At 46.5% G+C, this 23,888-nt stretch overlaps 2 protein-coding genes across 6 annotated transcripts in view; one reads left to right on the top strand and one right to left on the bottom strand.

Annotated features, from left to right (window-relative positions):
- Positions 1-3,465, bottom strand: part of ccnyl1 (cyclin Y-like 1) — a 73,723-nt gene extending 70,258 nt beyond the window's left edge. The window contains exon 1 of the mRNA XM_078228931.1: positions 3,148-3,465. Within this exon, the coding sequence (XP_078085057.1) occupies positions 3,148-3,334 (187 nt within the window). The 5' untranslated portion in view covers positions 3,335-3,465. The remainder of the gene's footprint in view (positions 1-3,147) is intronic.
- mettl21a (methyltransferase 21A, HSPA lysine) lies at positions 3,112-22,842 on the top strand. 5 transcript variants are annotated; one of them, XM_078228935.1, is made up of 5 exons: positions 3,163-3,229; positions 7,217-7,292; positions 14,719-14,901; positions 20,194-20,305; positions 21,744-22,842. In XM_078228935.1, the coding sequence occupies exons 2-5, from the start codon at positions 7,290-7,292 to the stop codon at positions 22,139-22,141; spliced, it is 696 nt and encodes a 231-aa protein (XP_078085061.1). In that variant the 5' UTR covers positions 3,163-3,229; positions 7,217-7,289; the 3' UTR covers positions 22,142-22,842. The 5 variants fall into 5 exon arrangements, with proteins under 5 accessions (XP_078085059.1, XP_078085061.1, XP_078085062.1 ...); XM_078228933.1 differs by lacking the exon at positions 7,217-7,292 and having other exon boundaries at positions 3,112-3,229; XM_078228936.1 differs by lacking the exon at positions 7,217-7,292 and having other exon boundaries at positions 3,170-3,764.
- The last annotated feature ends 1,046 nt before the right edge of the window (positions 22,843-23,888 follow it).

Below are 23,888 nucleotides of genomic sequence, written 5' to 3'. Positions count from 1 at the left end.
CTACATTACAACAGTGACTACATTTCAAATGTACGTCACTCACTGAAATGCGTTGGGATATCTTGGGTGGGATTTTCCGGCCACGCTTGCTCCAAAACCGGAAAATCCCGCCCACGATCAACGGACCTTTGCATGGTCCGGTAGCACTTTCGGTGGCTTCCTGCTATGGCAGGCTGAGAGACCAACACACCTGATTTAAATAGGAAGCATGTTGCTCCCTGATTGCACCATCAATTAGGACTCATCAGGTACTTATTTTTGGGTACCAACTAAAAAAAAATTAAATTAACTTGGGGACAAATTAAAAGGGGTAGCTCCCCAAAAGGAGGGGGATCCACCCGAAATAAAAGACAAAACACAAAGGAAACTTAAAATATCAAATTAAAAGGTGATTATCCGGGTCTATAATACACCCCAGCCCCTGCAGTGCCCAGCGGGACACCGCATGCCCCCTCTCTTGGGACACCCGGCTGCAAATATAGCCGTGGTAGAGGGGCAGACAGTCGGGTTGGATGACCCCCTCGATTGCCCGCTGCCTGTAGATTGCATGGTCTGGTACTACCCCCCCCCCCCCCCCCCCCCGCTTCCTGTGGTGGGTGGGACAGGAAAATTCCCTGCCTTGAGACTGTAAAAGATGCTATGGAAATGCAAGACTGTTTTTTAAAACCCAAGCCAGGATTACAGACACAAAACTAGTTGCTACTGGGAGTACCTTGCCTTCAGCGTACCTGGCAAAATACTAAGAAAGAAGCATTTTGTTGACATCAACAGCATCGATGTAGGGTTGTTTATGATATACAACTGCATCTGATAGCTGTCTTTCAGGAATCCCAACCTTGCATCATTCAAATTCACTGGCATTCAGAGGAACAGCAAATTATACCACAGTAATCTCCCCACAGGCAGACACTTAAAGATGTGTTGTGCATATTCACGCACCAATCAGTCTAAAATTATCATGTTGCAGGGTCCCAGATGTGCTCAACTTCAAGAGCTCAGGAAAGCAGCTGTCCCCACAATAGCTTTGCACAGGTCAGATGCACTGCAATCACTGACATAGAGCCCATGTATCTCAGTGCGATGACTATCCACCTACGGATGTAATGCATTACCATTTACCAGGCTGATATTCGAAAATAAATTTGCCATCCAAATTTCTCCCCTCATTCCCTGAACCCTGTTAACAGAAGCTAGCTCGAGAAGCTCATTCACCATTCCGCCAAGTGACCATTTTTCACGCATGACACGTGATAATCAGCATACTTTTTGGGCATGAGGGAGGGAGCAATCACAGAATCCCTACAGTGCAGGAGGCCATTTGGCCCATTGAGTCTGCGCCGACTCTTCGAATGAGCATCTTACTTAGGACCCATCCCCAAAACAGCCTCCCGTTGCCTCGGCAAAGCAGTCATAAGGATCCCACGCACCCTGGACATTCTCTCTTTCATCTTCTTCCGTCGGGAAAAAGATACAAAAGTCTGAGGTCATGTACCAACCGATTCAAGCAAAGCTTCTTCCCTGCTGCTATCAGACTTTTGATTAGTTCTACCCTGCATTATGTTGATCTTTCTCTACACCCTAGCTATGACTGTAACACTACATTCTGCACTCTCTCATTTCCTTCTCTATGAACGGTATGCTTTGTCTGTGCAGTGCGCAAGAAACAATATTTTTCACTGTATACTAATAGAGTGTATGACAATAATAAATCAAATCAAATACCCCACTAATCCCCCTAATCTACACATCTTGGGACACTAAGGGGGCAATTTAGTGTGGCCAATCCACCTAACCTGTACATCTTTGGGGAGGAAATGGAGCACGCAGAGGAAACCCACGCAGGCACGGGGAGAAGGTGCAAACTCCACAGTGTCACCCAAGGCCGGAATTGAACCCGGGTCCCTGGCGCTGAGAGGCAGCAGTGCTAACCACTGTGCCGCCAATGTCACAGCTGAGGCCTGTCCCAACCTTGCCTGGAGCAAAGTGGGAAATATGAAGAATTGTTCATATTTCTCACCCCGAGCACTGGAAGCCAATTTATGTCCCCACTGCTGATATAAGTGATTGTAAAGCCAAACCCAACAAGTAAGATAACATTTATCTTTTACGGCTGACACAGCCACCTCATGATAATTTCTAACATTCAAATTCTGGGTGACACCTGTGTTAAAAATGTGTAATTCAGATTATTTGAACTGAACAAACGGAATTATCGGAACACGAGTCAATGCATACAGACATACAAATTAGGTGCAAGAATAGGCCATTTGATCCCTCAAGTCAGCACTATTATTTGGTAGGATCATGGCTTAGTGGCACAGTGGTTAGCACTACTGGATCACAGCGCCAGTGACCCGGTTCGATTCCCGGCTTGGGTGTGTGTGGAGTCTGCACGTTCTTCCCCATGGTTCCCTCCAGGTTCTCTGGTTTCTTCCCACAGACTGAAAAACGTAGAATCCCTACAGTACAGAAGGAGGCCATTCGACCCATCAAGTCTGCACCAAGCACAATCCCATCCAGGCCCTATCCCCATAACCCCATGACACTAAGGGGCAACTGAGCATGGCCAATCAACCTAACCCACACATCTTTGGAGTGTGGGAGGAAACTGGAGCACCTGGAGGAAACCCACACAGACATGGGGAGAACACGCAAACTCCGCACAGACATTCCCAAGCCGGGAATCGAACCCGGATCCCTGGCACTGTGAAGGCAGCAGTGCTAACCACTGTGCCGCATGTGAATCAGCCATGTTAAATCTTCCCTCAGTGTATCCGAACAGGTTCCGGAGTGTGGTGACAAGGGGATTTTCACAGTAACTTCATGGCAGTGTTAAACTAAGCTTACTTGTGACACTATAAACTTAATTATGCATGGGATTTTCTGTTGGGTGTTAATGTAAGCCTATTTGTGACACTAATAAATAAACTTAAACTTAATTATGCATGGGATTTTCTGTTGGGATGAGAGGCAGCTTGCCAGCAGTCTGGCCTGGATCTGGTCTATAGCTTTGCCCACTGATCCCTCGGCTTTAACCTCCTTGCTGCAACTTGGTCCTGCATCAGTGTTTGTGACGTCACTGGCACCCGGTGTTACCGCCTCTCCCTTCCCCCGCTCCTCCCGGCCGCACGGTGTCGCCCTCCTTACCTTCCGGTGCTTCCCGGTCGCTGATGTGCTGCAGGTTGGTTCCGGGGCTGGGCTCGGCTTCCCGGAGCTCCGCCTCCACCCGGTAAGCGTCGACCCTCTCCTGCTGCTGTCCCCCCCGGAGCCCGCCGCGGCCCGACAGCGTGGGGCTGGCCCCGGGGGACACGCAGCAAGACAAGGTGTTCCCCATCCCTCCTCGGTCGGGGGAACGGGGGCAGCGAGTGAAACTTTAGCCCTGGCGCCTTGTGGCCTAAGAGCGGTTTATTTTCCGGGGGGGGGGGTGGGGGTTCCGCGCTCGACGCCTCTCAGGTGAGGGAAGGGGAATCGTCGTTCGTATCCTCTGGTAAATGGCAGTCTCTCGACCAAGTCCTGGATGCTGTCGAATTTCTCCGCCGCCGCCACCCGGCTCTCAGCCCGGCGGCCTCGGCTTCATTTGCGCCCCGCGGAATTTCTCCGCCATTTTGCGCCGCGCCCCCCGGACTCCGGCATAGCAACAGACCCCGCCCAGTGGAGACCCCGCCCAGCGCCCGCCCCTGATCGGGCCGGCCCATCATCAATCAGTGCCCCCATTGGCCAATACACATGCCAATCACTGAATTGCTATCCTCATTGGTCGGTAGGTATGTCAATCACCAATCTTTACCCCCCATTGGTCAATATGCATGTCAATCACCCGGCTTCATTGTTGTGAATTAAAGGCGCTCCCGCGCCTAAAGTCATCCCACTTTGGTCAAATTTCAAATCGTCACAGACAGCTGTTTATGACAGACTCTTGTCCAAGCTTATTAGTTCATTTTTATTCGTGTCACAAGTTGGCTTACATTAACAGTGCAATGAAGTCACTGTGAAAATCCCCCAGTCGCCACATTCCAGCGCTTATTCAGGTACACTGAGGGAGAATTTAGTACCTAAGCCAGCACTTCTTTCAGACTGTGGGAGGAAACCGGAGCACCCGGAGGAAACCCACGCAGACACAGGGTCTCCACACAGTGACCCATGCCGGGATTCAAACCTGGGTCACTGCAGTTGTGAGGCAGAAATGCTAACCACTGTGGACGCCCCCCCCCCCCTCCCTTCCTAAGCTGTTCATGACACACAGACTCTAATACAAGCTTATCCAGGATTAGTTAGGATGGGGACATTTTGCAATCATGAAGTATGCATTGAATTAAACTTGATACCGGTTTATGATTTCCAAATGAACCTTTGTCCCTTGTTTGTGCTGAGAGCTCAGCCGTAAACCGTGTTTGGGATTCAAATTGTGGACTGATTCCAAAGAGGGGTACAAAACAGAAACGAGTTTCTAACTCCTTCCACACAATGGTTTTTGTCATTGTTCCCAATATAAATTTAAACCTAAAACAGACCCATTCAAAAATAAGATCCATTTGATTTGATTTATTACTGTCACATGCATTAGTATACAGTGAATAGTATTGTTTCTGTGTGCTATACAAAGTATACTGTACATGGAGAAAGAAAGGAGAGGGTGCAGAATGTAGTGTTACAGTCATAGCCAGGGTGTAGAGAAAGATCAACTTAATGCAAGGTAGGTCCATTCAAATGTCTGGTGGACATAAAAGAGCTAGAATGAATTTTTAGAAGCATAGAACGAGAGTAAAAGATAGAATTTGAAGGTATGCTGGGCACAGCTTGCAAGAAGTCACCACGCTCCGGTGCCATCTTGTTTTATTCACCACCTTCATAGAATCCCTACAGTGCAGGAGCAGGCCATTCGGCCTATTGAGTCTGCACTAACTCTCCGACAGAGCATTTTTTTTCAGGCCCTAACCCGTGACCCCACGTATTTACCCTACTAATCTCCCTAACCTATGCATCTTTGGACACTAAGAGTGGGATTTTATGGCCTCACTCTTCCCGAAACCATAAAATCCCACCCGAGGCCAACGGACTTTCCATCGCCTGTCCCTCGCCGTTCCAATTCCTGTGGCGGGCAGGATGGTAGAATTCTAGACTAAGGGTCAATTTAGCTTGGCCAATTCACCTAACCTACACATCTTTGGACTGTGGGAGGAAATGAGAACACCTGGAGGAAGCCCACGCAGTCACGGGGAGAACGTGCAAACTCCGCACAGACAGTGACCCGAGACTGGGAATCAAACCCAGGTCCCTGGCGCTGTGAGGCAGCAGTGCTAACCACTGTGCCACCTTATTCCCACCCTTTTAATTTCTCAGTCCATTTTCCCTGCCGTTTAAAGTAAAAGTCCCCACCCTGTTTCAAAGCTCCTGACTCCTCCCCGAGCTACAATTCCACCAGCACTGCTGCCTCATCCAAGTAACTATTTCTGATTTGTGAGCATTGTCAGTGGAGCTATTCAACGGCAGAGCCATCACAGTTGAGCTTGATCCTATCTCATTTATTTGATGTGCACATTGCTGCGTGGCAGTAAGAGGTGTGATTTTTTTTGGCTTAAACCAGGGACGGTAATGTCACCCATAGCAACCCTATTGTTGGTATGAATAATACCAAGTTGCTGCCTTGAATTGCAGCCATTTTGTGTGGCGGAGATGGCCCCAGCCGATCCATGCTTCTGTGGCTTAGTTACTTCAAGAATCCTTTCTTGAGCAACACATTTACAGTCTTAAAGAAAGAAGCATTGCTTGATCTTGGAAATGAAGTTCGACAAAGAACTCTCATATGAGGAGAGACTAAGTCGGTTAGGATTATATTCACTGGAGTTTAGAAGAGTGAGAGGGGATCTCATAGAAACTTATAAAATTCTAACAGGGTTAGACAGGGTAGATTCAGAAAGAATGTTCCCAATGGTGGGGGAGTCCAGAATTAGCGGCCATAGTTTGAGGATAAGGGGTAAACCTTTTAGAATCGAGGTGAGGAGAAGTTTCTTCACTCAGAGGGTGGTGAATTCTGTGGAAATTCACTCGCACAGAAAATAGTTGAGGCCAAAACGTTGTCTGATTTGAAGAAGAAATTAGATATAGTTCTCGGGGCTAAAGGGATCAAGGGATATGGGGGGGAAGGGGGGATCTGGATATTGAATTTGATAATCAGCCATGATCAAAATGAATGGCGGAGCAGGCTCGAAAGGCCAAGTGGCCTACTCCTGCTTCTAGTTTCTACGTTTTGATGTTTCTAACTGACGTGAGATAGGAGAACAATTGGAAAATAGTGATTGTGACAATGTTTGAATTGTAAAGAATAATGTGTTGTCAAAGATAAGGATGAGGGTTCTGTAAAGGGCTCCGTTCTGTGAGATAAGAAAGGACCAACTTGGCAGAAAACGTAGAAAAGGAATAAGTCACGTGGAGGGTTCAACTTGGAGATGGATTGAGTAACTAAAGTAGATATTTTCCTATGGGTGTAATACATAGATTTTTGTGGATCAATGAATTAAAACTGAACAAACATAAAGGGAAATATATTTGAATTGGAGTTAACAATGCTAAAGAAAATAAATCAATTTAAAATTGTCAGGAAGAGAGTGAGGAGATATATAACCATTTTGTTTTCATGTACGAGGTTATTGGAGCATGAGATACTTTGCGACAGGAGGATTAAAGTTTTTTAAAGTTAATTTGTGAGTCACAAGTAAGCTTATATTAACACCGCAATGAAGTTACTGTGAGAATCCCCCAGTTGCCACACTCCGGCGCCTGTTCAGGCACACTGAGGGAGAATTTAGCATGGCCAATGCACCCTAACCAGCCTCCCATCCATTGACTCTGTCTACACTTCCCGCTGCCTTGGAAAAGCAGCCAGCATAATTAAGGACCATACGCACCCCGGACATTCTCTCTTCCACCTTCTTCCTTTGGGAAAAAGATACAAAAGTCTGAGGTCACGTACTAACCGACTCAAGGACAGCTTCTTCTCTGCTGCTGTCAGACTTTTGAATGGACCTACCTCGCACTAAGTTGATCTTTCTCTACACCCTAGCTATGACTATAACACTACATTCTGCACTCTCTCATTTCCTTCTCTATAAACGGTATGTTTTTTCTGTATAGCGCGCAAGAAACAATACTTTTCACTGTATGTTAATACATGTGACAATAATAAATCAAATCAAATCAAAATCAAAATGTCTTTCAGACTGTGGGAGGAAACCGGAGCACCTGGAGGAAACCCCAAGCAGACACGGGGAGAACGTGCAGACTCCGCATAGATGGTGACCCAAGTCAATGCTGAGCACAATCCATTTCACCTTTAAGGAAAACTCGATAAATATTTTTGAACCAGAGAAAGATAGCAAGTTTAATGGGGGAGAGGCAAATGGTGGGATTAGTTTTAGATTCCTCCTGAAAAGAGATGGCACAGAGTCAGTGGGCCACAATGCTTTGTTCCACATAAAGTCCAATATTCCTACACTAGTCACCAGATAGATTAGCTGCACTATTGTGGGAGTCTTGTCAATGGGAAAAGCTGGAGCAGCGAGATATAGCAAACCCATTATTTGTTAATATGAACGAGCAAATGTATTCTAGAAGGAATCTGGGCATTATCATTTATAAAGCATCTTTCATGATCTTAGGCTGTCCCAAAGTGCCTTTCAGATGACATGGTACGCTCCAACTGTTGTAAGATGGGAAATATAGCAGCCAGGGTGGCACAGTGGCAAGCACTGCTGCCTCACTGCGCCAGGGACCTGGGTTCGATTCCCGGCTTGGGTCACTGTCTATGTGGAATCTGCACGTTCTCCGTGTCTGTGTGGGTTTCCTCCGGGTGCTCCGATTTCCTCCCACAGTCTGAAAGACGTGCTGGTTAGGTGCATTGTCCATGCTGACGTAGGAGGCATGGTTAGTAAGTTTGCAGATGACACTAAGATTGGTGGCATAGTGGACAGTGAAGAAAGTTATCTTCAATTGCAATGGGATCTTGATCAATTGGGCAAGTGGGCTGACGAATGGCAGATGGAGTTTAATTTAGACAAATGCGAGGTGATGCATTTTGGTAGATTGAACCAGGGCAGGACTTACTCAAGTTAATGGTCGGGCGTTGGGGAGAGTTACAGAACAAAGAGATCTAGGGGTACATGTTCATCGCTCCTTGAAAGTGGAGTCACAGGTGGACAGAGTGGTGAAGAAGGCATTCGGCATGCTTGGTTTCATTGGTCAGAACATTGAATACAGGAGTTGGGACGTCTTGTTGAAGTTGTACAAGATATTGGTACGGCCACACTTGGAATACTGTGTGTAATTCTGGTCACCCTATTATAGAAAGGATATTATTAAACTAGAAAGAGTGCAGAAAAGATTTACTAGGATGCTACCGGGACTTGATGGATTGAGTTATAAGGAGAGGCTGGATAGACTGGGACTTTTTTCTCTGGAGCGTGGGAGGCTGAGGGGTGATCTTATAAAGGTCTTTAAAATAATGACGGCATAGATCAGCTAGATAGTCAATATCTTTTCCCAAAGGTAGGGGAGTCTAAAACTAGAGGGCATAGGTTTAAGATGAGAGGGGAGAGATACAAAAGTGTCCAGAGGGGCAATTGTTTCACACAGAGGGTGGTGAGTGTCTGGAACAAGCGGCCAGAGATAGTAGTAGAGGCAGGTACAATTTTGTCTTTTAAAAAGCACTCAGATAGTTACATGGGTACGATGGGTAGAGAGGGATATGGGCCAAATGCGGGCAATTGGGATTAGCTTAGGGGTTTTAAAAAAAGGTCGGCGTGGACAAGTTGGGCCTAAGAGCCTGTTTCCATGCTGTAAACCTGTATGATTCTATAAATTCTCCTTCAGTGTACCCGAACAGGCCGCAGAGTGTGGTAACTAGGGGATTTTCACAGTAACTTCATTGCAGTGTTAATGTAAGCCTACTTGTGACACGAATAAATAAACTTTATTTTGTCCATAGCAAGATCCCACAGGCTGATGATCTGTTTTTGTGATATGCAGGTGAAATATACCAGGTATGAGAAAGAATTCCCTCCCTCTCATTCTAATGCAAAGTAGTACCATGAGATCCATTACATCTATCTGAAAGGTTCAGCAGTGCCTTGGTTTAATGTTCTCATCTGAAAGATAGTACCTCTGACAGTGTAGCACTCCCTCAGTACTGCACGATACAGGAGTTCAGGTTCAGCAGTGCCTTGGTTTAATGTTCTCATCTGAAAGATAGTACCTCTGACAGTGTAGCACTCCAGTTTTGGGATTGGGAATTGAACCCACAACCTTCCAACTCGGAGGCAAGAGCGGTACCCACTGTGTGATAGCTGACACCAGGGTCCCCTTTCCCATTCTTGAATCTATTGACCCTTGCTGGGAATACAAGTCAAGGACCCTCCGATGTTGGAATCATGCCCCGATAATTGAACTGCCTCCTGATATTCAACGATGCCCGTATGTTTGTGTTTATTCTTTCTTTCATGGGATGTGGGCATCACTGGCAGGGTCAGCATTGGCTGCCTATTGCTAATTGCCCTTGAACTGAGTGGCTTGCCACACCATCTCACCCATTGCTGTGGGTTTGGAGTCACATATAGGCCAGACCAGGTTAGGGTGGCAGATTTTCTTCCCTAAAGGGAAGGATGGTAGCCTGTAATTTAAAGAAGTGCAGAATCTCCATGGCATTGCCTTCACCTGCACTCTCCATTGCTTCTGTCCATCCTTTAGCTTCAAATTAGATTTTCTTTGCTAAATAGAAAAATGACAGGGCACGGAGTGAAAAGCTGATCCGTCAAGCCTGCCTCACACCCATTGATGGCTGGAGCATCATGACTGGACCCCCGGGCCTCTCCTCCCCGCAGACATGTGAAGAAAAAAAGAGAGAAACCCAAGGCCAATAAGGGAAAGAAATGTTCTTGAAAATCCTCCAACTCTCTGCTCGCAATCAAAACTAGTCCGGCAGATCATATAGGCCAAGTGTTACATATGGAGCCATTTAGCTTCTAATGCTGGCAACTCAGCTCACTTCCGAGAGCATACAGAGAGGTATTTTCTTTAACCTCATATTCACACACACACACCTTTTTCCCCTTTGGGGAATAGTGGGGAAGTGGTGGAAGGATTCCCGAGCTGATTATCAGCCTGTTGAATGCTTGTTATGAACACTCCTTCCATGGCCAACATGTCATGTTGTTAGACTTGAACCCGGAGCTCCTAGTCCAGAGATAGGGATGCTATTCACTGTGCCACTAGACCTCCTGTATAGAGAGAGTCAGCACCCACCACACTCGCCAACAATTGTTTGGGAGTGCACACAATAATGAGGCAATTAATTCCTATCACTAAACTGCATCTTTGCCTTATCCTCTGGTTACTAACCTGGTTGAAAGTTCTTCATTAAGTTTATTTATTAGTGTCACAAATAGGCTTACATTAACACTGCAATGAAATTACTGTGAAAAGCCCCTAGTTGCCACACTCCGGCACCTGTTCGGGTACACTAAGGGGCAATTTAGCACGGCCAATGCACCTAACCGGCACGTCTTTTGGCGTGTGGGAGGAAACCGGAGGAAATCCACACAGACACAGGGAAAACGTGCAAACTCCACACAGATAGTCACCCAAGCCGGCAATCGAACCCGGGTCCCTGGCGCTGTGAGGCAGCAGTGCTAACCACTGTGCCGTCCAAACACTGCAATGAAGTTGCTGTGAAAATCCCCTAGTCACCACATTCCGGCGCCTGTTCGAGTACACTGAGGGAGAATTTAGCATGTACAATGCACCTAACCAGCACATCTTTTGGACTGTGGGAGAAAACCGGAGCATCTGGAGGAAACCCTCGCAGACATGGGGAGAACGTGCAGACTCCACACAGACAATGACCCAAGCCGGGATTCAAACCCAGCTCTCTGGCGCTGTGAGGCAGCAATGCTAACCACTGTGTAAAACATATTGGGCAATAAAGCATTTTGAGATGCCTTGAGATCATGACGGATCTTATATTGAAAGTTTTAGATATTCCTGAACCGCCGGGAGGTTTTTGGCAGGTGGGGGGAGTGGGCGATTATTTGGGGGGGAGAAGTAATTAAACTAAAATTTAATTGGAACCAAGTATTTAAAGCAAAGATTAAATGACACAGAACATAAACTATGCAGGAGGTATGAAGAGGAAGACTATGAATGTGAATTAACAGAGAGGCCACAGTGGGTTGGGGGAAGCTGAAGGGGGTTTCCCCACCAGTGAGGGGGGGAAAGAGGGCAGGCTGGCAAAACTCCCTGTCCGCCCCCCTCCTCCCATTGCCACCTCGGCCTCCCTTCCCTTCCCTTCCCTCCCCCCCCCCCCCCTGCTGACTCCAGAGCCACCTTAAACCCCCAAGTGGGTGATAATGGAGCAAGTGCATAAACAAACAATGGGTCCAGAGGTGTAAATAGTTACAGCAGACAGGGAGGGAAGCATTGAAAACCTGGCAAACTGGAGGGTGTTGTTGCTGAAATGTGGAACATTTCCAGCATCCACATTATTCTGCGCTTGTTCCAACGTAAGAGGCCTGCCAACATAGTTAAAGCACATAAAACAAACGTGCTGGTGGCAGCATTGATACTACGTTGGCTGAGTGACAGGTAACATAGTGTTGAATGGCTGTTTTTCAGATTAGAGGTAGGTGTATAGTGGGGTGTCTCAAAGGTCGATACTAACTAAAGATCATTGCTTTTCTTAATCCATGTTAATAACCCGGTCTTGGATGTGCAAGGCATGGTTTCAACACTTGAAGGCTACACAAACCTCGGCATTCTTGTGAACTATGGGGAGGATAGTGATAGACTTCAAGAGGACATAGGCAGGCTGGAGAATAGGCTGACATGTGGCAGGTGAGATCTAATGTAGGGCTGTGTGAAGTGCTGTAGTTTGATCGGAATAATGAGGGGAGGCAGTACAAACCCAAAGGATACAATTTTAAAGGGGGTGCAGTAACAGAGAGACCTGAGGGTATACCTGCACAAATGGCTGAAGGTGTCAGGACAGCTTGCAAAGGTAGTTAATAGAGTATACGAATCCTGGGCTTTATAAACAGAGACATAGACTATAAAAGTGAGAAAGTAATGATGAACCTGTATAAAACACTGGTTTGGCCTCAACTGGAGTATCGTGTTGAATTGTGGGCCGCACACTTTAGGAAAGATTTATAGAATGGAGACAGAAGGACAGCACAGTGGCACAGCACCAGAGACCCGGGTTCGATTCTCAGCTTGGGTCACTGTCTGTGCGAAGTTTGCACATTCTCCCCACGACTGCGTGGGTTTCCTCCGGGTGCTCCGGTTTCCTCCCACAGTCCGAAAGATGTACTGGTTAGGTGCACTGGCCATGCTAAATTCTCTCTCAGTGTACCTAAACAGGCACTGCATTGTGGCGACTAAGGGATTTTCACAGTAACTTTATTGCAGTGTTAATGTAAGCCTACTTGGAAATGCCAAACCATTATAGGCCAGTTTGTCTTACATCAGTGGTGGCAAATTACTAGAATCAATCCTGAGAGATAGGATTGACTGTCACATAGAAAGGCATGGACTTGCTAAAGGAAGGTTTTGCCTTACAAATTTAATTGAATTCTTTGAGGACATGACAAGAAGGGTTAATGAAGGTAATGCAGTGGATGTTGTGTATATGGATTTTAGCAAGGTGTTTGACAAGGTCCCACATGGCAGATTGGTCAAAAAAGTAAAAGCCCATGCGATAAAGGGTTATGTGGCAAACTGGATCAAATGTTGGCTTAGTAACAGTAAACAAAGGGTAATGGTTGATGGATGCCCTTGTGAATGGAAAGTTGTTTCAAATGGTGTTGCAAAGGGCTAGGTGTTGGGACCCTTGCTAATTGTGTTATATATTAACGATTTGGACGTGAATGTGGGGGGCACGATTGGAAAATTTGCAGACAACACAAAGATTGGCCGAGTAGTGGATAGTATAGAGGATAGCTATAATCTACAAAGCGATATCAATGGGTGGACGGTATAGTGGCAGATGGATTTTAACATAGAGAAGGGTGAGGTAATGCATTTAAGAAGGTTAAACAGTTATATGGAGTACACAATGAATGGGAATACACTAAGAAGGGTAGATGAAGTGAGCGATCTTGGCGTGCAAGTACACAGGTTCCTAAAGACAGTTCAAGTAGACAAGGTTGTAAAGAAGGCATAAGGAATGCTCTCCTTCATTGGCAGAGATATAGAGTATTAAAGTAAGGATACAATATTGGAATTGTATAAAACACTGGTGAGGAGGCCAAAACTGGAGTATTGTGTGCAGTTCTGGTCACCACATTACAGCAAGGACGTAATTGCTCTGGAGAGGAGGTTTACAAGAATGTTCCCAGGGCTGGAAAAGTGTACCTATGAGGAGAGATTGGATAGGTTGGGGTTATTTCCCTTGGAACAAAGAAGGCTGAGGGGTGACTTGATACAAGTGTAAAAAATTATGAGGGGAAGAAACAGAGTGGACAGGATAAAACTGTTTCTCTTGGTGGAGAATTCTAGAACCAGGGAATGTAGATTCAAGATAAATGGCAGTAGGTGTAGAGAGGACATGAGGAAGAATGTTTTTACGCAGAGGGTGGTGGGTGTCTGGAATTCACTGCCCAAGTTGGTGGTGGAGGCAGAGACCCTAAACTCTTTTAAAAGGATCTGTACCTTCAGCACTGTAAGCTACAGGGCAATGGGCAGGAAGGTGGGATTAGAAAGGACACCTGGCGGTCCTCGGGCTGGCATGGACAAGATGGGCCGAATGGCCTTCTGTGCTGTATCTTTTCTGTGGTTTCTGTTGGTGGAAGGGTCAAGAATCAGATGATACCAATGGAAGGCGATTAAAAGAGCCAGAGGCACTGAGAGGGAAAACTTTATAATGCAGCTTGGGATCTGGAATGCACCGCCTGGGAGTGTGGAGGAGGCAGATTCAACGTGGCTTTCAAAAAGGAGTAGGTCAGCACCTGAAGAAAAGGGGCTGTGAGGAAAGGGTGGGGGAGTGGGACTTGCCAAGTTGCTCTTGCCATGGACTCGAAGGGCCAGACGTCATCGTTCTTGCTGCAACCATTTGATCAATCTGTGATAAATGCAAGCTGGCAGCATCTGTGGAGAGAGAGAGAGAGAGAAACAGTCAATGGGTGGGATTTTCCGGCCGCGCTCGCCCCAAAACCGGAAAATCCCGCCCAAGGTCAATGGACCTTTGCATGGTCTGCCCTCCCACCCGTTACAATTCCCGTGGCAGGCGTGACGCGAACATTCCGGAAATGTCTTAAGTCGATAACCTTTCTGTTCTTGGTCATCAGCCTGTTTCTCTCTCCACAGATCCAGCCGGTGATGAGTATTTACAGGATTTGACGTTTTATTTCAATTACTTGCTGGGTTTAATTTGTATTCATAATGAGCCAAAGCTCTGGGACCCCAAATTAAGCAGGACCCCTGAATCACCGGAGTGCCGCACTGTTGGATGGGTCGTCTTTTGGATAAGACATTAAACCAAGGCCCTGTCTGTCCTCTAAGGTGGCCTATCACTAAAACAGATAAGCTGGGCTTGCTGTATGCAGAATAGCTGCTCATTTCACTAAATTACAACGGTAACTGCACTTCAGAAGTATTCCAATGTGACTGTGAAACACTTTCAGACATCCCGAGGTTGTGAAGGATGCTGTATAAAGGCCCATCTTTCTTTCTCAGTTTTACAGAGTACGTGTGAGCCTGGGCTGGAACATAATGGCTCTACTGCCGTACGATGGCGCTATGATACCAGGACTCCGGAAATTCCATGAAGCATCAGCAACCTTTCACTACGCCAAGAGGGACATAGTGATCCGACAGAACTGGAATCAGCTTGGAGTAGCAGCGGTCGTGTGGGATGCCGTAAGTATCCGACTGTCATTTCATATTCATGACTAAAAGCAAAACCCTGCGGATGCTGGACATCTGAAATAAAAATGGAAAAATAGCAGGGTAAACTCAGCAGCTCTGGCAATGTCTGCGGAGAGGGGACGAGAGCTAACATCAACATTTCGAGTCTTCTGAAGTCATACAGACTCAAAGCCCCATTTCTCTCTCCACAGGTGCTGCCCGGTCCGGCTGAATTTATCCAGCATTTCACTTCATATTCATGAGTGCCTGAGACCTCGGCCTGGTTTAGTATCTACATTGACAGGTTATCACCAGATCTGAAACTGAGTTATAAAAAGAAAGACTTGCATTTATGTAGCAACTTGCACCACCTCAAGTTATCCCAAACTGCTTTGCAGGCAACAAAGTACTTTTGAAGTGTAGCCACTCTTGCAATGCCTCTACTTTCTCAGGAGGCTAAGGAAATTCAGTATGTCCACTACGACTCTCACCAATTTTTACAGATGCACCATAGAAAGCATCCTAACCGGTTGTATTACAGCTTGGTATGATTCCTGCTTTGACCGAGACCGCAAGAATCTACAAAGGGTCGTGAACGAAGCCCAGTCCATCACGCAAACCATCCTCCGATCCATTGACTTTGTCAACACTCCCCGCTGCCTCGGAAAAGCAGCCAGCATAAACAAGGGCCCCACGCACACCGGACATACTCTCAGCCACCTTCTTCCGTCTTGAAAAAGACACAAACGTCTCAGAATACGTACCAACCGACTCAAGAACAGCTTCTTCCCTGATGCTGTCAGACTTTTGAATGGACCTATCATTTTGATTTGACTTATTATCACATGTATTAGTATACAGTGAAAAGTATTGTTTCTTGCGTGCTCTGCAGACAAGCATACCCATTCATAGGGAAGGAAAGGAGAAGAATGTAGTGTTACAATCATAGCGAGGGTATAGAGAAAGATCAACTTAGTGCAAGATCGGTCCATTCAAAAGTCTGATGGCAGCAGGGAAGAAGCTGTTCTTGAGTCGGTTGGTATGTGACCTCAGACTTTTGTATCCCGACAGAAGAAGGTGGAAGAGAGTATGTTCGGGGGGCATGGGATCCTTAATTATGCTGGCTGTTTTTCCGAGCAGCGGGAAGTGTAGACAGAGTCAATGGATGGGAGGCTGGTTTGCCTGATGGACTGGGCTATATTCACAGCCCTTTGTAGTTTCTTGTGGCCTTGGGCAGAGCAGGAGCCCATACCAAGCTGTGATACATCCAGAAAGAATGCTTTCTATGGTGCATCTGTAAAACTTGGTGAGAGTCGTAGCTGACGTGCAAAATTTCCGTAGTCTTCTGAGAAAGTAGGCTTGCTTGACTATAGTGTCGATGTGGAGGGACCAGGACAGTTTGTTGGTGATCTGGACACTTAAAAGCTTGAAGCTCTCGACCATTTCCACTTCGTTCCCGTTGATGTAGACAGGGGCATGCCCTCCACTGCGCTTCCTGTAGTCGGTGACTATCTCCTTCGTTTTTTTGACATTGAGGGAAAGATTATTGTCATCGCACCAGTTCAACAGATTCTCTCTCTCTCTATATATTAAGCTGATCTTTCTCTGCACCCTAGCTGTGACTGTAACACTATATTCAGCACCCTCTCCTTTCTTTTTTGCCTATGTACTCTACGAACGGTATGTTTTGTCTGTATAGTGCGCAAAAAAAACATACTTTTCACTGTATCCCAATATATGTGGACAATAATAAATCAAATCAAAGTGGCAGCCAATTTGCGCACAGCAAGATCCCGCAAAGAGCATTGTGCTAATAACCAAACCATCTATTTTTGGGATATTGGGTAAATATTGGCGAGTACACCAGGAAGAACATGCCTGCCGTCCTTCCAGCAATGACTATACAATCTTTTGCATGCACCTCAGAGGTTCAATGTCTCATCTGAAGGCTGCTGAATCTCTGAGGACAGTGCAGCAGCATGCTGGTTGTGTCAGTTTGGATTTTGAGGCTCATGCCTCTGGAGTGGGACTTGAACCCACAACCCACAGTCTGACACCGTAATGCAAAGAAGCACGAGTGTGAACTTGTGCCGCATGAAAAAACCAAGCCACATCCAGCTTAGATTTTGGACTTTGTGGTTGTTGCGTTACTTCACTAGCTTTGGTGCTTTGGGATATCCTGAGTTGGTGCAAGTATGCTATCTGTGCAAGTCTTTCTCTCTTCCTTTATGTCAGGGGTGGAAAGTAGCTGGGGCTAAGCGTCACAGTAGAAAGGAAATATTTCAATACCACAATAGCGAAAGGGCATCAGAGAAGTACTGATAACCATAAAGCAACCATAAAACTGAAGCTCATCACAAACTGGGGAAAAACCTGAATGAATACTTGCTCCAAATATTCACAGGGGGAAGACATTAGAGATCTGCCCTCTCCGAACATTCTGGCTAGGAGACACAATGGGCTGAATGGCCTCTAACCACACTGTGACCATTCTACCGTGGCTTTGTTCTAGGCAGGATGGAAGTTCTGACAGGCTGACCGGCCTCAAAACATTGTCATTTACCCCGGAGTGCTGAGAGAGATTAGGGAGAAGATTTGTGAGGCATTGACAGTCCTGGTGTGGGAGTCAGTGGAGAGGCACCAGAAGAGTGAAAACAAGAGAATATGATTGATGCATTAAAAAAGAGGGCCAAATCTTCATTAATCACATATTGAGGGCGACACGGTGGCACAGTGGTTAGCACTGCTGCCTCACAGCGCCAGGGACCTGGGTTCAATTCCAGCCTTGGGTCACTGTCTGTGTGGAATTGGCATGTTCTCCCCATGTCTGCGTGGGTTTCCTCCCACAGTCCAAAGGTGTGCTGGTTAGGTGGATTGGCTATGCTAAATTGTCCCTTAATGTCAGGGGGACCAGCTAGGGTAAATGTATGGGGTTATGGGGATAGGGCCTGGGTGGGATTGTGGTCGGTGCAGACTCGATGGGTCAAATGGTCTCCTTCGGCACTGTCGGGATTCTATGGGAAGGTGAACCTGAAGCCAGTCTTTTCCTTAAGCCAGGTTTATTTCCAAGACTAAAGACACAGATTCCTCCTGTTCCTCCCCAACACCCAATGTGATCTGCTTCTTATACTCTTGCAATGATTCCCTTAATCTTTCCCGAACTAGGGGGCAACTGCTCTTTATTACCAACTTGAAGCATGTACTCTATTGCAGCACGATTCCAACATTGGCGCCAACTACAGACCTCATTAGTCTTTCTTTCATAGCTTGCAAAGTAATGGAATCGTGACTTAGGAGTAACCTTGCAGATGTGTACAATAATCTAGTAGTTAACAGCAGTCAACGTGGATCTAAAATGTGACGATGCCACCAGATCTACCTTCCCAATTTGTTTGAGGCAGTGACAGCTCAAGTGGAAATATGGTGGGAATCCTTAATAGGGTGTAACCTTGACTTCCGAAAGGCTTTCAATAAAGTTCCACACGAAAGACTATTAATTAATGTCAATGCTGTATAATTCTCCAAAGATGTGCGGGTTAGGTGGATTGGCTATGCTAAATTGACCCTCAGGGCGGGATTTTCCGTGCTCGCCTGATCAACGGACCTTTCCATCGTCCACTCCTCACCCGCTACGATTCCCATGGACTTTGTGGTTGTGGCCCAAGCTGGGAATTGAACCCAGGTCCCTGGAGCTGTGAAGCAGCAGTGCTAACCACTGTGCTACCATGCCACCCTTTATGGTTCTGCCATTTATCGGATAGCTCCCCCCTACGTTAGTTCTACCAAAATGCATCACTTCGCATTTATCTGGATTGAACTCCATCTACCATTTCTTTGCCCAAATTTCCAGCCTATCTATATCCTTCTGTAGCCTCTGACAATGTTCCTCACTATCTGCAAGTCCAGCCATTTTCGTGTCGTCCGCAAACTTACTGATCATCCCAGTTACACCTTCTTCCAGATTGTTTATATAAATCACAAACAGCAGAGGTCCCAATACAGAGCCCTGCGGAACACCACTAGTCACAGGCATCCAGCCGGAAAAAGACCCTTCCACTACCACCCTCTGTCTTCTGTGACCAAGCCAGTTCTCCACCCATCTAGCCACCTCCCCCTTTATCCCATGAGATCCAACCTTTTGCACCAACCTACCATGAGGGACTTTGTCAAACGCTTTACTAAAGTCCATATAGACGACATCCACGGCCCTTCCCTCGTCAACCATTCTAGTCACTTCTTCAAAAATCTCCACCAGGTTAGTGAGACATGACCTCCCTCTCACAAAACCATGCTGACTATCATTAATGAGTTTATTCCTTTCTAAATGCGCATACATCCTATCTCTAAGAATCCTCTCCAACAGCTTCCCTACCACGGACGTCAAGCTCACCGGCCTATAATTTCCCGGGTTATCCTTCCTACCCTTCTTAAATAACAGGACCACATTAGCTATCCTCCAATCCTCTGGGACCTCACCTGTGTCCATTGACGAGACAAAGATTTGCGTCGAGAGGCCCAGCGATTTCATCTCTCGTCTCCCTGAGCAGCCTTGGATAGATTCCATCAGGCCCTGGGGATTTGTCAGTCTTTATATTCCCTAAAAAACCTAACACTTCCTCCCTTGTAATGGAGATTTTCTCTAATGGGTCAACACTCCCCTCCGAGACACTCCCAGTCAACACATCCCTCTCCTTTGTGAATACCGACGCAAAGTATTCATTTAGGATCTCCCCTGCTTCTTTGGGCTCTAAGCATAATTCCCCACTTTTGTCCCTGAGAGGTCTGATTTTTTCCCTGACAACCCAGTGGATCAGGAGGAGGCAACTCAGAAATTAAAGAGTTCCACAAAATATGCAGAATAGGTAGAATAATAGCGCAGGAAAGTGTCAACATGTTACACCAAGGATGCTACATGTGTTTGAGGTATGTGTCAAAATAACTAAGGATAACACTGAAAAAAAATGGAGGAATCTTAACAGGTTGAACACAAAACATATCCAATTGAATTCGAGCCAATTGCCAAAGGACAAGTACTAAAGCCAAATGTTTCAGGTGCTGGAGGTCTGAAATAAAAGCAGAAAGTTCTGGAAATACTCAGCAGGTCTGGAAACATCTGCTCTCCACAGATGCTGGCTGACCTGTTGAATATTTCCAGCACAATCTGACAAAGAAATGTTGAATTGCTTCCTCAAGGACATAACTCTGGTGAGGTAATCTTTTGGAGAGGAAAATTGCAAGCCTGTGTACAACCGACCACCGAAAAGGCAGTCGAGGCTAAGAGAAGCCTTTCCTTCTGTGTTTCAGGCCATTGTACTTTGCACATATCTTGAACTGGGAACAATCCAGCTCCAAGACCGTACTGTGATAGAGCTGGGAGCGGGTACAGGATTAGTCGGAATAGTTGCAGCACTGCTAGGTAGGTGGTGGGTTACCGATGTTCATTGTACCCCCTGCGTTACTGAAACCACATGGCACTCCCACATTACTGCAAGAAGGTGTGCGTGGAGGTGTAGACTCAGTTCTGCTCTTACTGATCTAACCTCAGTCACCCGGGTGTGGGGAGGAATTGAGCAAATGTGTGGGGGTCTAGAGAGTGTGTTGAAATATTAATAGATCATGGACCCTGAGCTGTCTCAAGTAAATCTCTGCTTGAGAAAAACGCTCTGGCCCCTTTAAGTTGGCTGCGCAAACTATGGGAAGTGTCCAAGAGAATGAAGTTAAATGGCTAATATCATGGGCGGACTGACAGTCTGCTAGGTGATACTAAGATAGAAAGATTCACCATTCCTCTTGCACCTTTGATGATCTCAGGACCTTCTGAAGTGCTTTGTACTTTTTGATACTGCTGTTAGGAAGGGAATGCGGCAAATAATTTCACACAGCTAGTTCCCACAAACAGCAACAACATAACAACCTGGTCATCTGTTTTAGTGATATTGATTTTGGATAAGCATTGATGTCAAGGGGAGGTGGCATCTCTGTCAGTGCAGCACTCGCTCAGTACTGTGCTCAAGTGTCAGCTTCTTCAACACCTTTTCCCTGCCAGTGTCATCAGCCACCTTCCTGAACCAGCACCCGACTTGCTCAGTTTCATTTCCCCTTGTCGCTTCCCTCCCCCTTCTTCCCCACACCTCTTCTGTCACAGAGTCACTGAAATAACTCCTCAGAGGCTCGCGTCCTTTCAAGATTCCCTTTATTTACAAACTTATCTCCACTCCTAAGAGTCCTTCAGGTACAAGGTCAGAATCCGGAACGTCCGTATCCTTGACACTCCTCAATATATATTTTTTTATTCAGTAATGGTTCATGGGCGTCGCTGGCTGGCCAGCATTTATTGCCCATCCCTAGTTATCCTTGGAGGGCAATTGAGTCAGCCACATTGCTGTGGCTCTGAAGTCACACGTAGGCCAGACGAGGTAAGGACGGCAGATTTCTTTCCCCAAAGGACATTAGTGAACCAGATGGGTTTTTCCAACAATCGGCAATGGTTTCATGGTCATCAGTAGATTCTTAATTCCAGATATGTTTTATTGAATTCAAATTCCACCACCTGCCGTGGCGGGATTTGAACCCAGGTCCCCAGAGCATTAGCTGAGTTCCTGGATTAATAATCTAGCGATAATACCACTAGGCCATCGCCGCCCCTACTGGCAAGACTCCCTGATTGGGCAGGCCTGATGGAGCTCATTACAGTCACTTTGGAGCAATTTGTTACATCGAAGGTGTTTTATAGCTGGTGTGTAGGTGTTGTTTGCTTGCGGAAGCAAAAAGGGATTTAATCTCTCACTCCTCACCGGAGAGTCAACATATATATTCTTTAACGCAGTTTTGTTCCCTTGTTTCTCTTAAAACAGGTGCTGATGTAACAGTCACTGACAGGGGAGTGGCGTTACAGTTCCTGGAGTCCAACCTCCAAGAAAACATCCCCACTGACCTGCAGAGCAGGGCGCGGGCCAGGGAGCTGAGCTGGGGGGTGGACCTGCAGCAGTTTGACGCGGGTGGCTATGACGTGGTCTTGGGAGCTGACGTGGTGTACCTGGAGGAGACCTTCCCAGCCCTGCTGGAGACATTGGAATACCTCAGCTCTGAGCAGACCACGATCCTGCTGTCCTGCCGCATCCGCTACGAGCGAGACCAGAACTTCCTGAAGATGCTCGGAAGTCGCTTCACGGTGGAGAAAGTCTACTATGACACCGAGAAAGATGTTCACGTTTATAAGGCACAGAAAAGAATGGTGAAGGAAGACCTTTAACCAGAATGTAACCCCTGTTTAGATCTACTTAGGAAGAGAAGGAGGCCATTCTCAGTTTTGAAATTTCTATTTACCCCTCCGCAACCTCAACAGTTTTTGAGGGAAAGAGTTCCATACTTCCACAGTCCTTTTGTGTGAAGTGTTTTTTGGCCTTGGGTCTAATTTTAGGGTTATACCCTCTTGTTCCGGACTTACTAATATTTTCTCTCTATTCAACCTATCAAATCCCTTCTAAACACCCCAATGAGACCATCATCTTTGCTCAAGGGAATACAAACCTTGTCCATGCAATCTTCTGCCACAATTTAACCCACTTGGTTCTGGCAAATTTGGGTTGCACTCTTTCCAAGGCCCATCACTGCTTCCTGAGGTGCATCTCCTAGAAGTGGACACAATCCTCCAGAGGCAGTCTAACCAGAGCTCTCTCTACAACTGTGAAATAATTTCAACCCTACCAGCCCCCCTGAAATAAAGGCCAACATTCCATTCACTTTTTTGCATCACATTTTTGTATCTCTATCCACTAGCTTTTTCTGATTTTTATACTTGGACTGCTAAACCGTTCTGCTCCGTCAGTCCCCACTTATTTCTCTTAGGCCCAAAATGGATGACACCACACTTCTGAGATCTAGTCTCGAGATCTTTGACCAAGCAAGTCCACCTGAACGAGCCTAATAAAGAGATGGTTATGTTTAAGATGATGTTTTACCTGTGTGGATCTTTTTTGTTAAACCACATTTATTTCCTGAGTTAAGAGCAAAATACTGCAGATGCTGAAATCTGAAACAAATACAGAAAATGCTGGAAAAATTCAGCAAGCAGGTCTGACAGCACCTGTGGAGAGAGAAACAGGCGATGTTTCGAGTCAGGATGACCCTTCGTCAGAGCATTTCCAGCATTTTCTATTTTTTCCACAGTTCTGATAAAGGTTCACTCTGACTCGAAACATTGGCTGTATTCTCTCTCCCCAGATGCTGTCAGACCTGCTGGGGAGCGATCTTACCAAAATAAATTCCGAGTGCCAAACGAGTATGAAGACGGAGGGTTACAGATCCGTTTCTCGGGCGAGTTTAAAAGCGCAATCTGAAACCACATTGTGCAAAAAAAGATGCACAATCTGATTCCCGCCAGTAGGGGGTGGACAATGTCTGAGCTAACCGGAAAGCCGGCTGCTCACACCAGAGGGCGCAATTGTGCTTGTGGAGATCTCAGACAGCACAAAGAGAGATCTGTCAGGCACCCCCCCCCCCCCCCGATTACCACATGCCTCCCCCGCGCTCCACCCCCAGATCGCTGGCTTCCCTGGCTGATCACCCCTCCACAGCCCCGTCGATCATCGCCCAACCGACACCCCCGATGCAGTTGAACCTAATTTATCACCTCTTGCGCAATCTTGCCAGCTCACCACGCCCATCGACTGGTGGGACGAGCCCCCAATGAGTTTTCCCAGCATTTTCTATTTGTATTTCCTAAGTATCAGCTCCACAGTTCACCCTCTCACCTCTAAAGTTTTAAAGTTTATTAGTGTCACAAGTAGGCTTACATTAACACTGCAATGAAGTTACTGTGAAAATCCCCTAGTCGCCACACTCCGCCGCCCATTCGGGTACACTGAGGGAGAATTTAACTCTGTCGGAAGGTGTGGGTTATCAAGTCCCCAGATGTTTTGCTCTGTTAAGAGTGGCGTACCAGACCGAGTTGTAGCACGTGGGCTGTGGTGTACAGGGACACCCACACACGTGGGAGA

The sequence above is a fragment of the Mustelus asterias genome, chromosome 14, assembly GCF_964213995.1.
Source record: "Mustelus asterias chromosome 14, sMusAst1.hap1.1, whole genome shotgun sequence".
NCBI classification, from domain to species: Eukaryota; Metazoa; Chordata; class Chondrichthyes; order Carcharhiniformes; family Triakidae; genus Mustelus; species Mustelus asterias.
This window is presented reverse-complemented; position numbering and strand designations above follow the sequence as displayed.

Excerpts from the sequence above, each read along its gene's own strand:
- mettl21a (XM_078228932.1), top strand. The coding sequence starts at position 3,518 with ATGCTGTCGAATTTCTCCGCCGCCGCCACCCGGCTCTCAGCCCGGCGG. Across the intron at positions 3,761-14,718 it reads ATTGCTATCCTCATTGGTCG|TTTTACAGAGTACGTGTGAG; the intron begins GTAGGTATGTCA and ends TTTCTTTCTCAG. Across the intron at positions 14,902-20,193 it reads CAGCGGTCGTGTGGGATGCC|GCCATTGTACTTTGCACATA; the intron begins GTAAGTATCCGA and ends TCTGTGTTTCAG.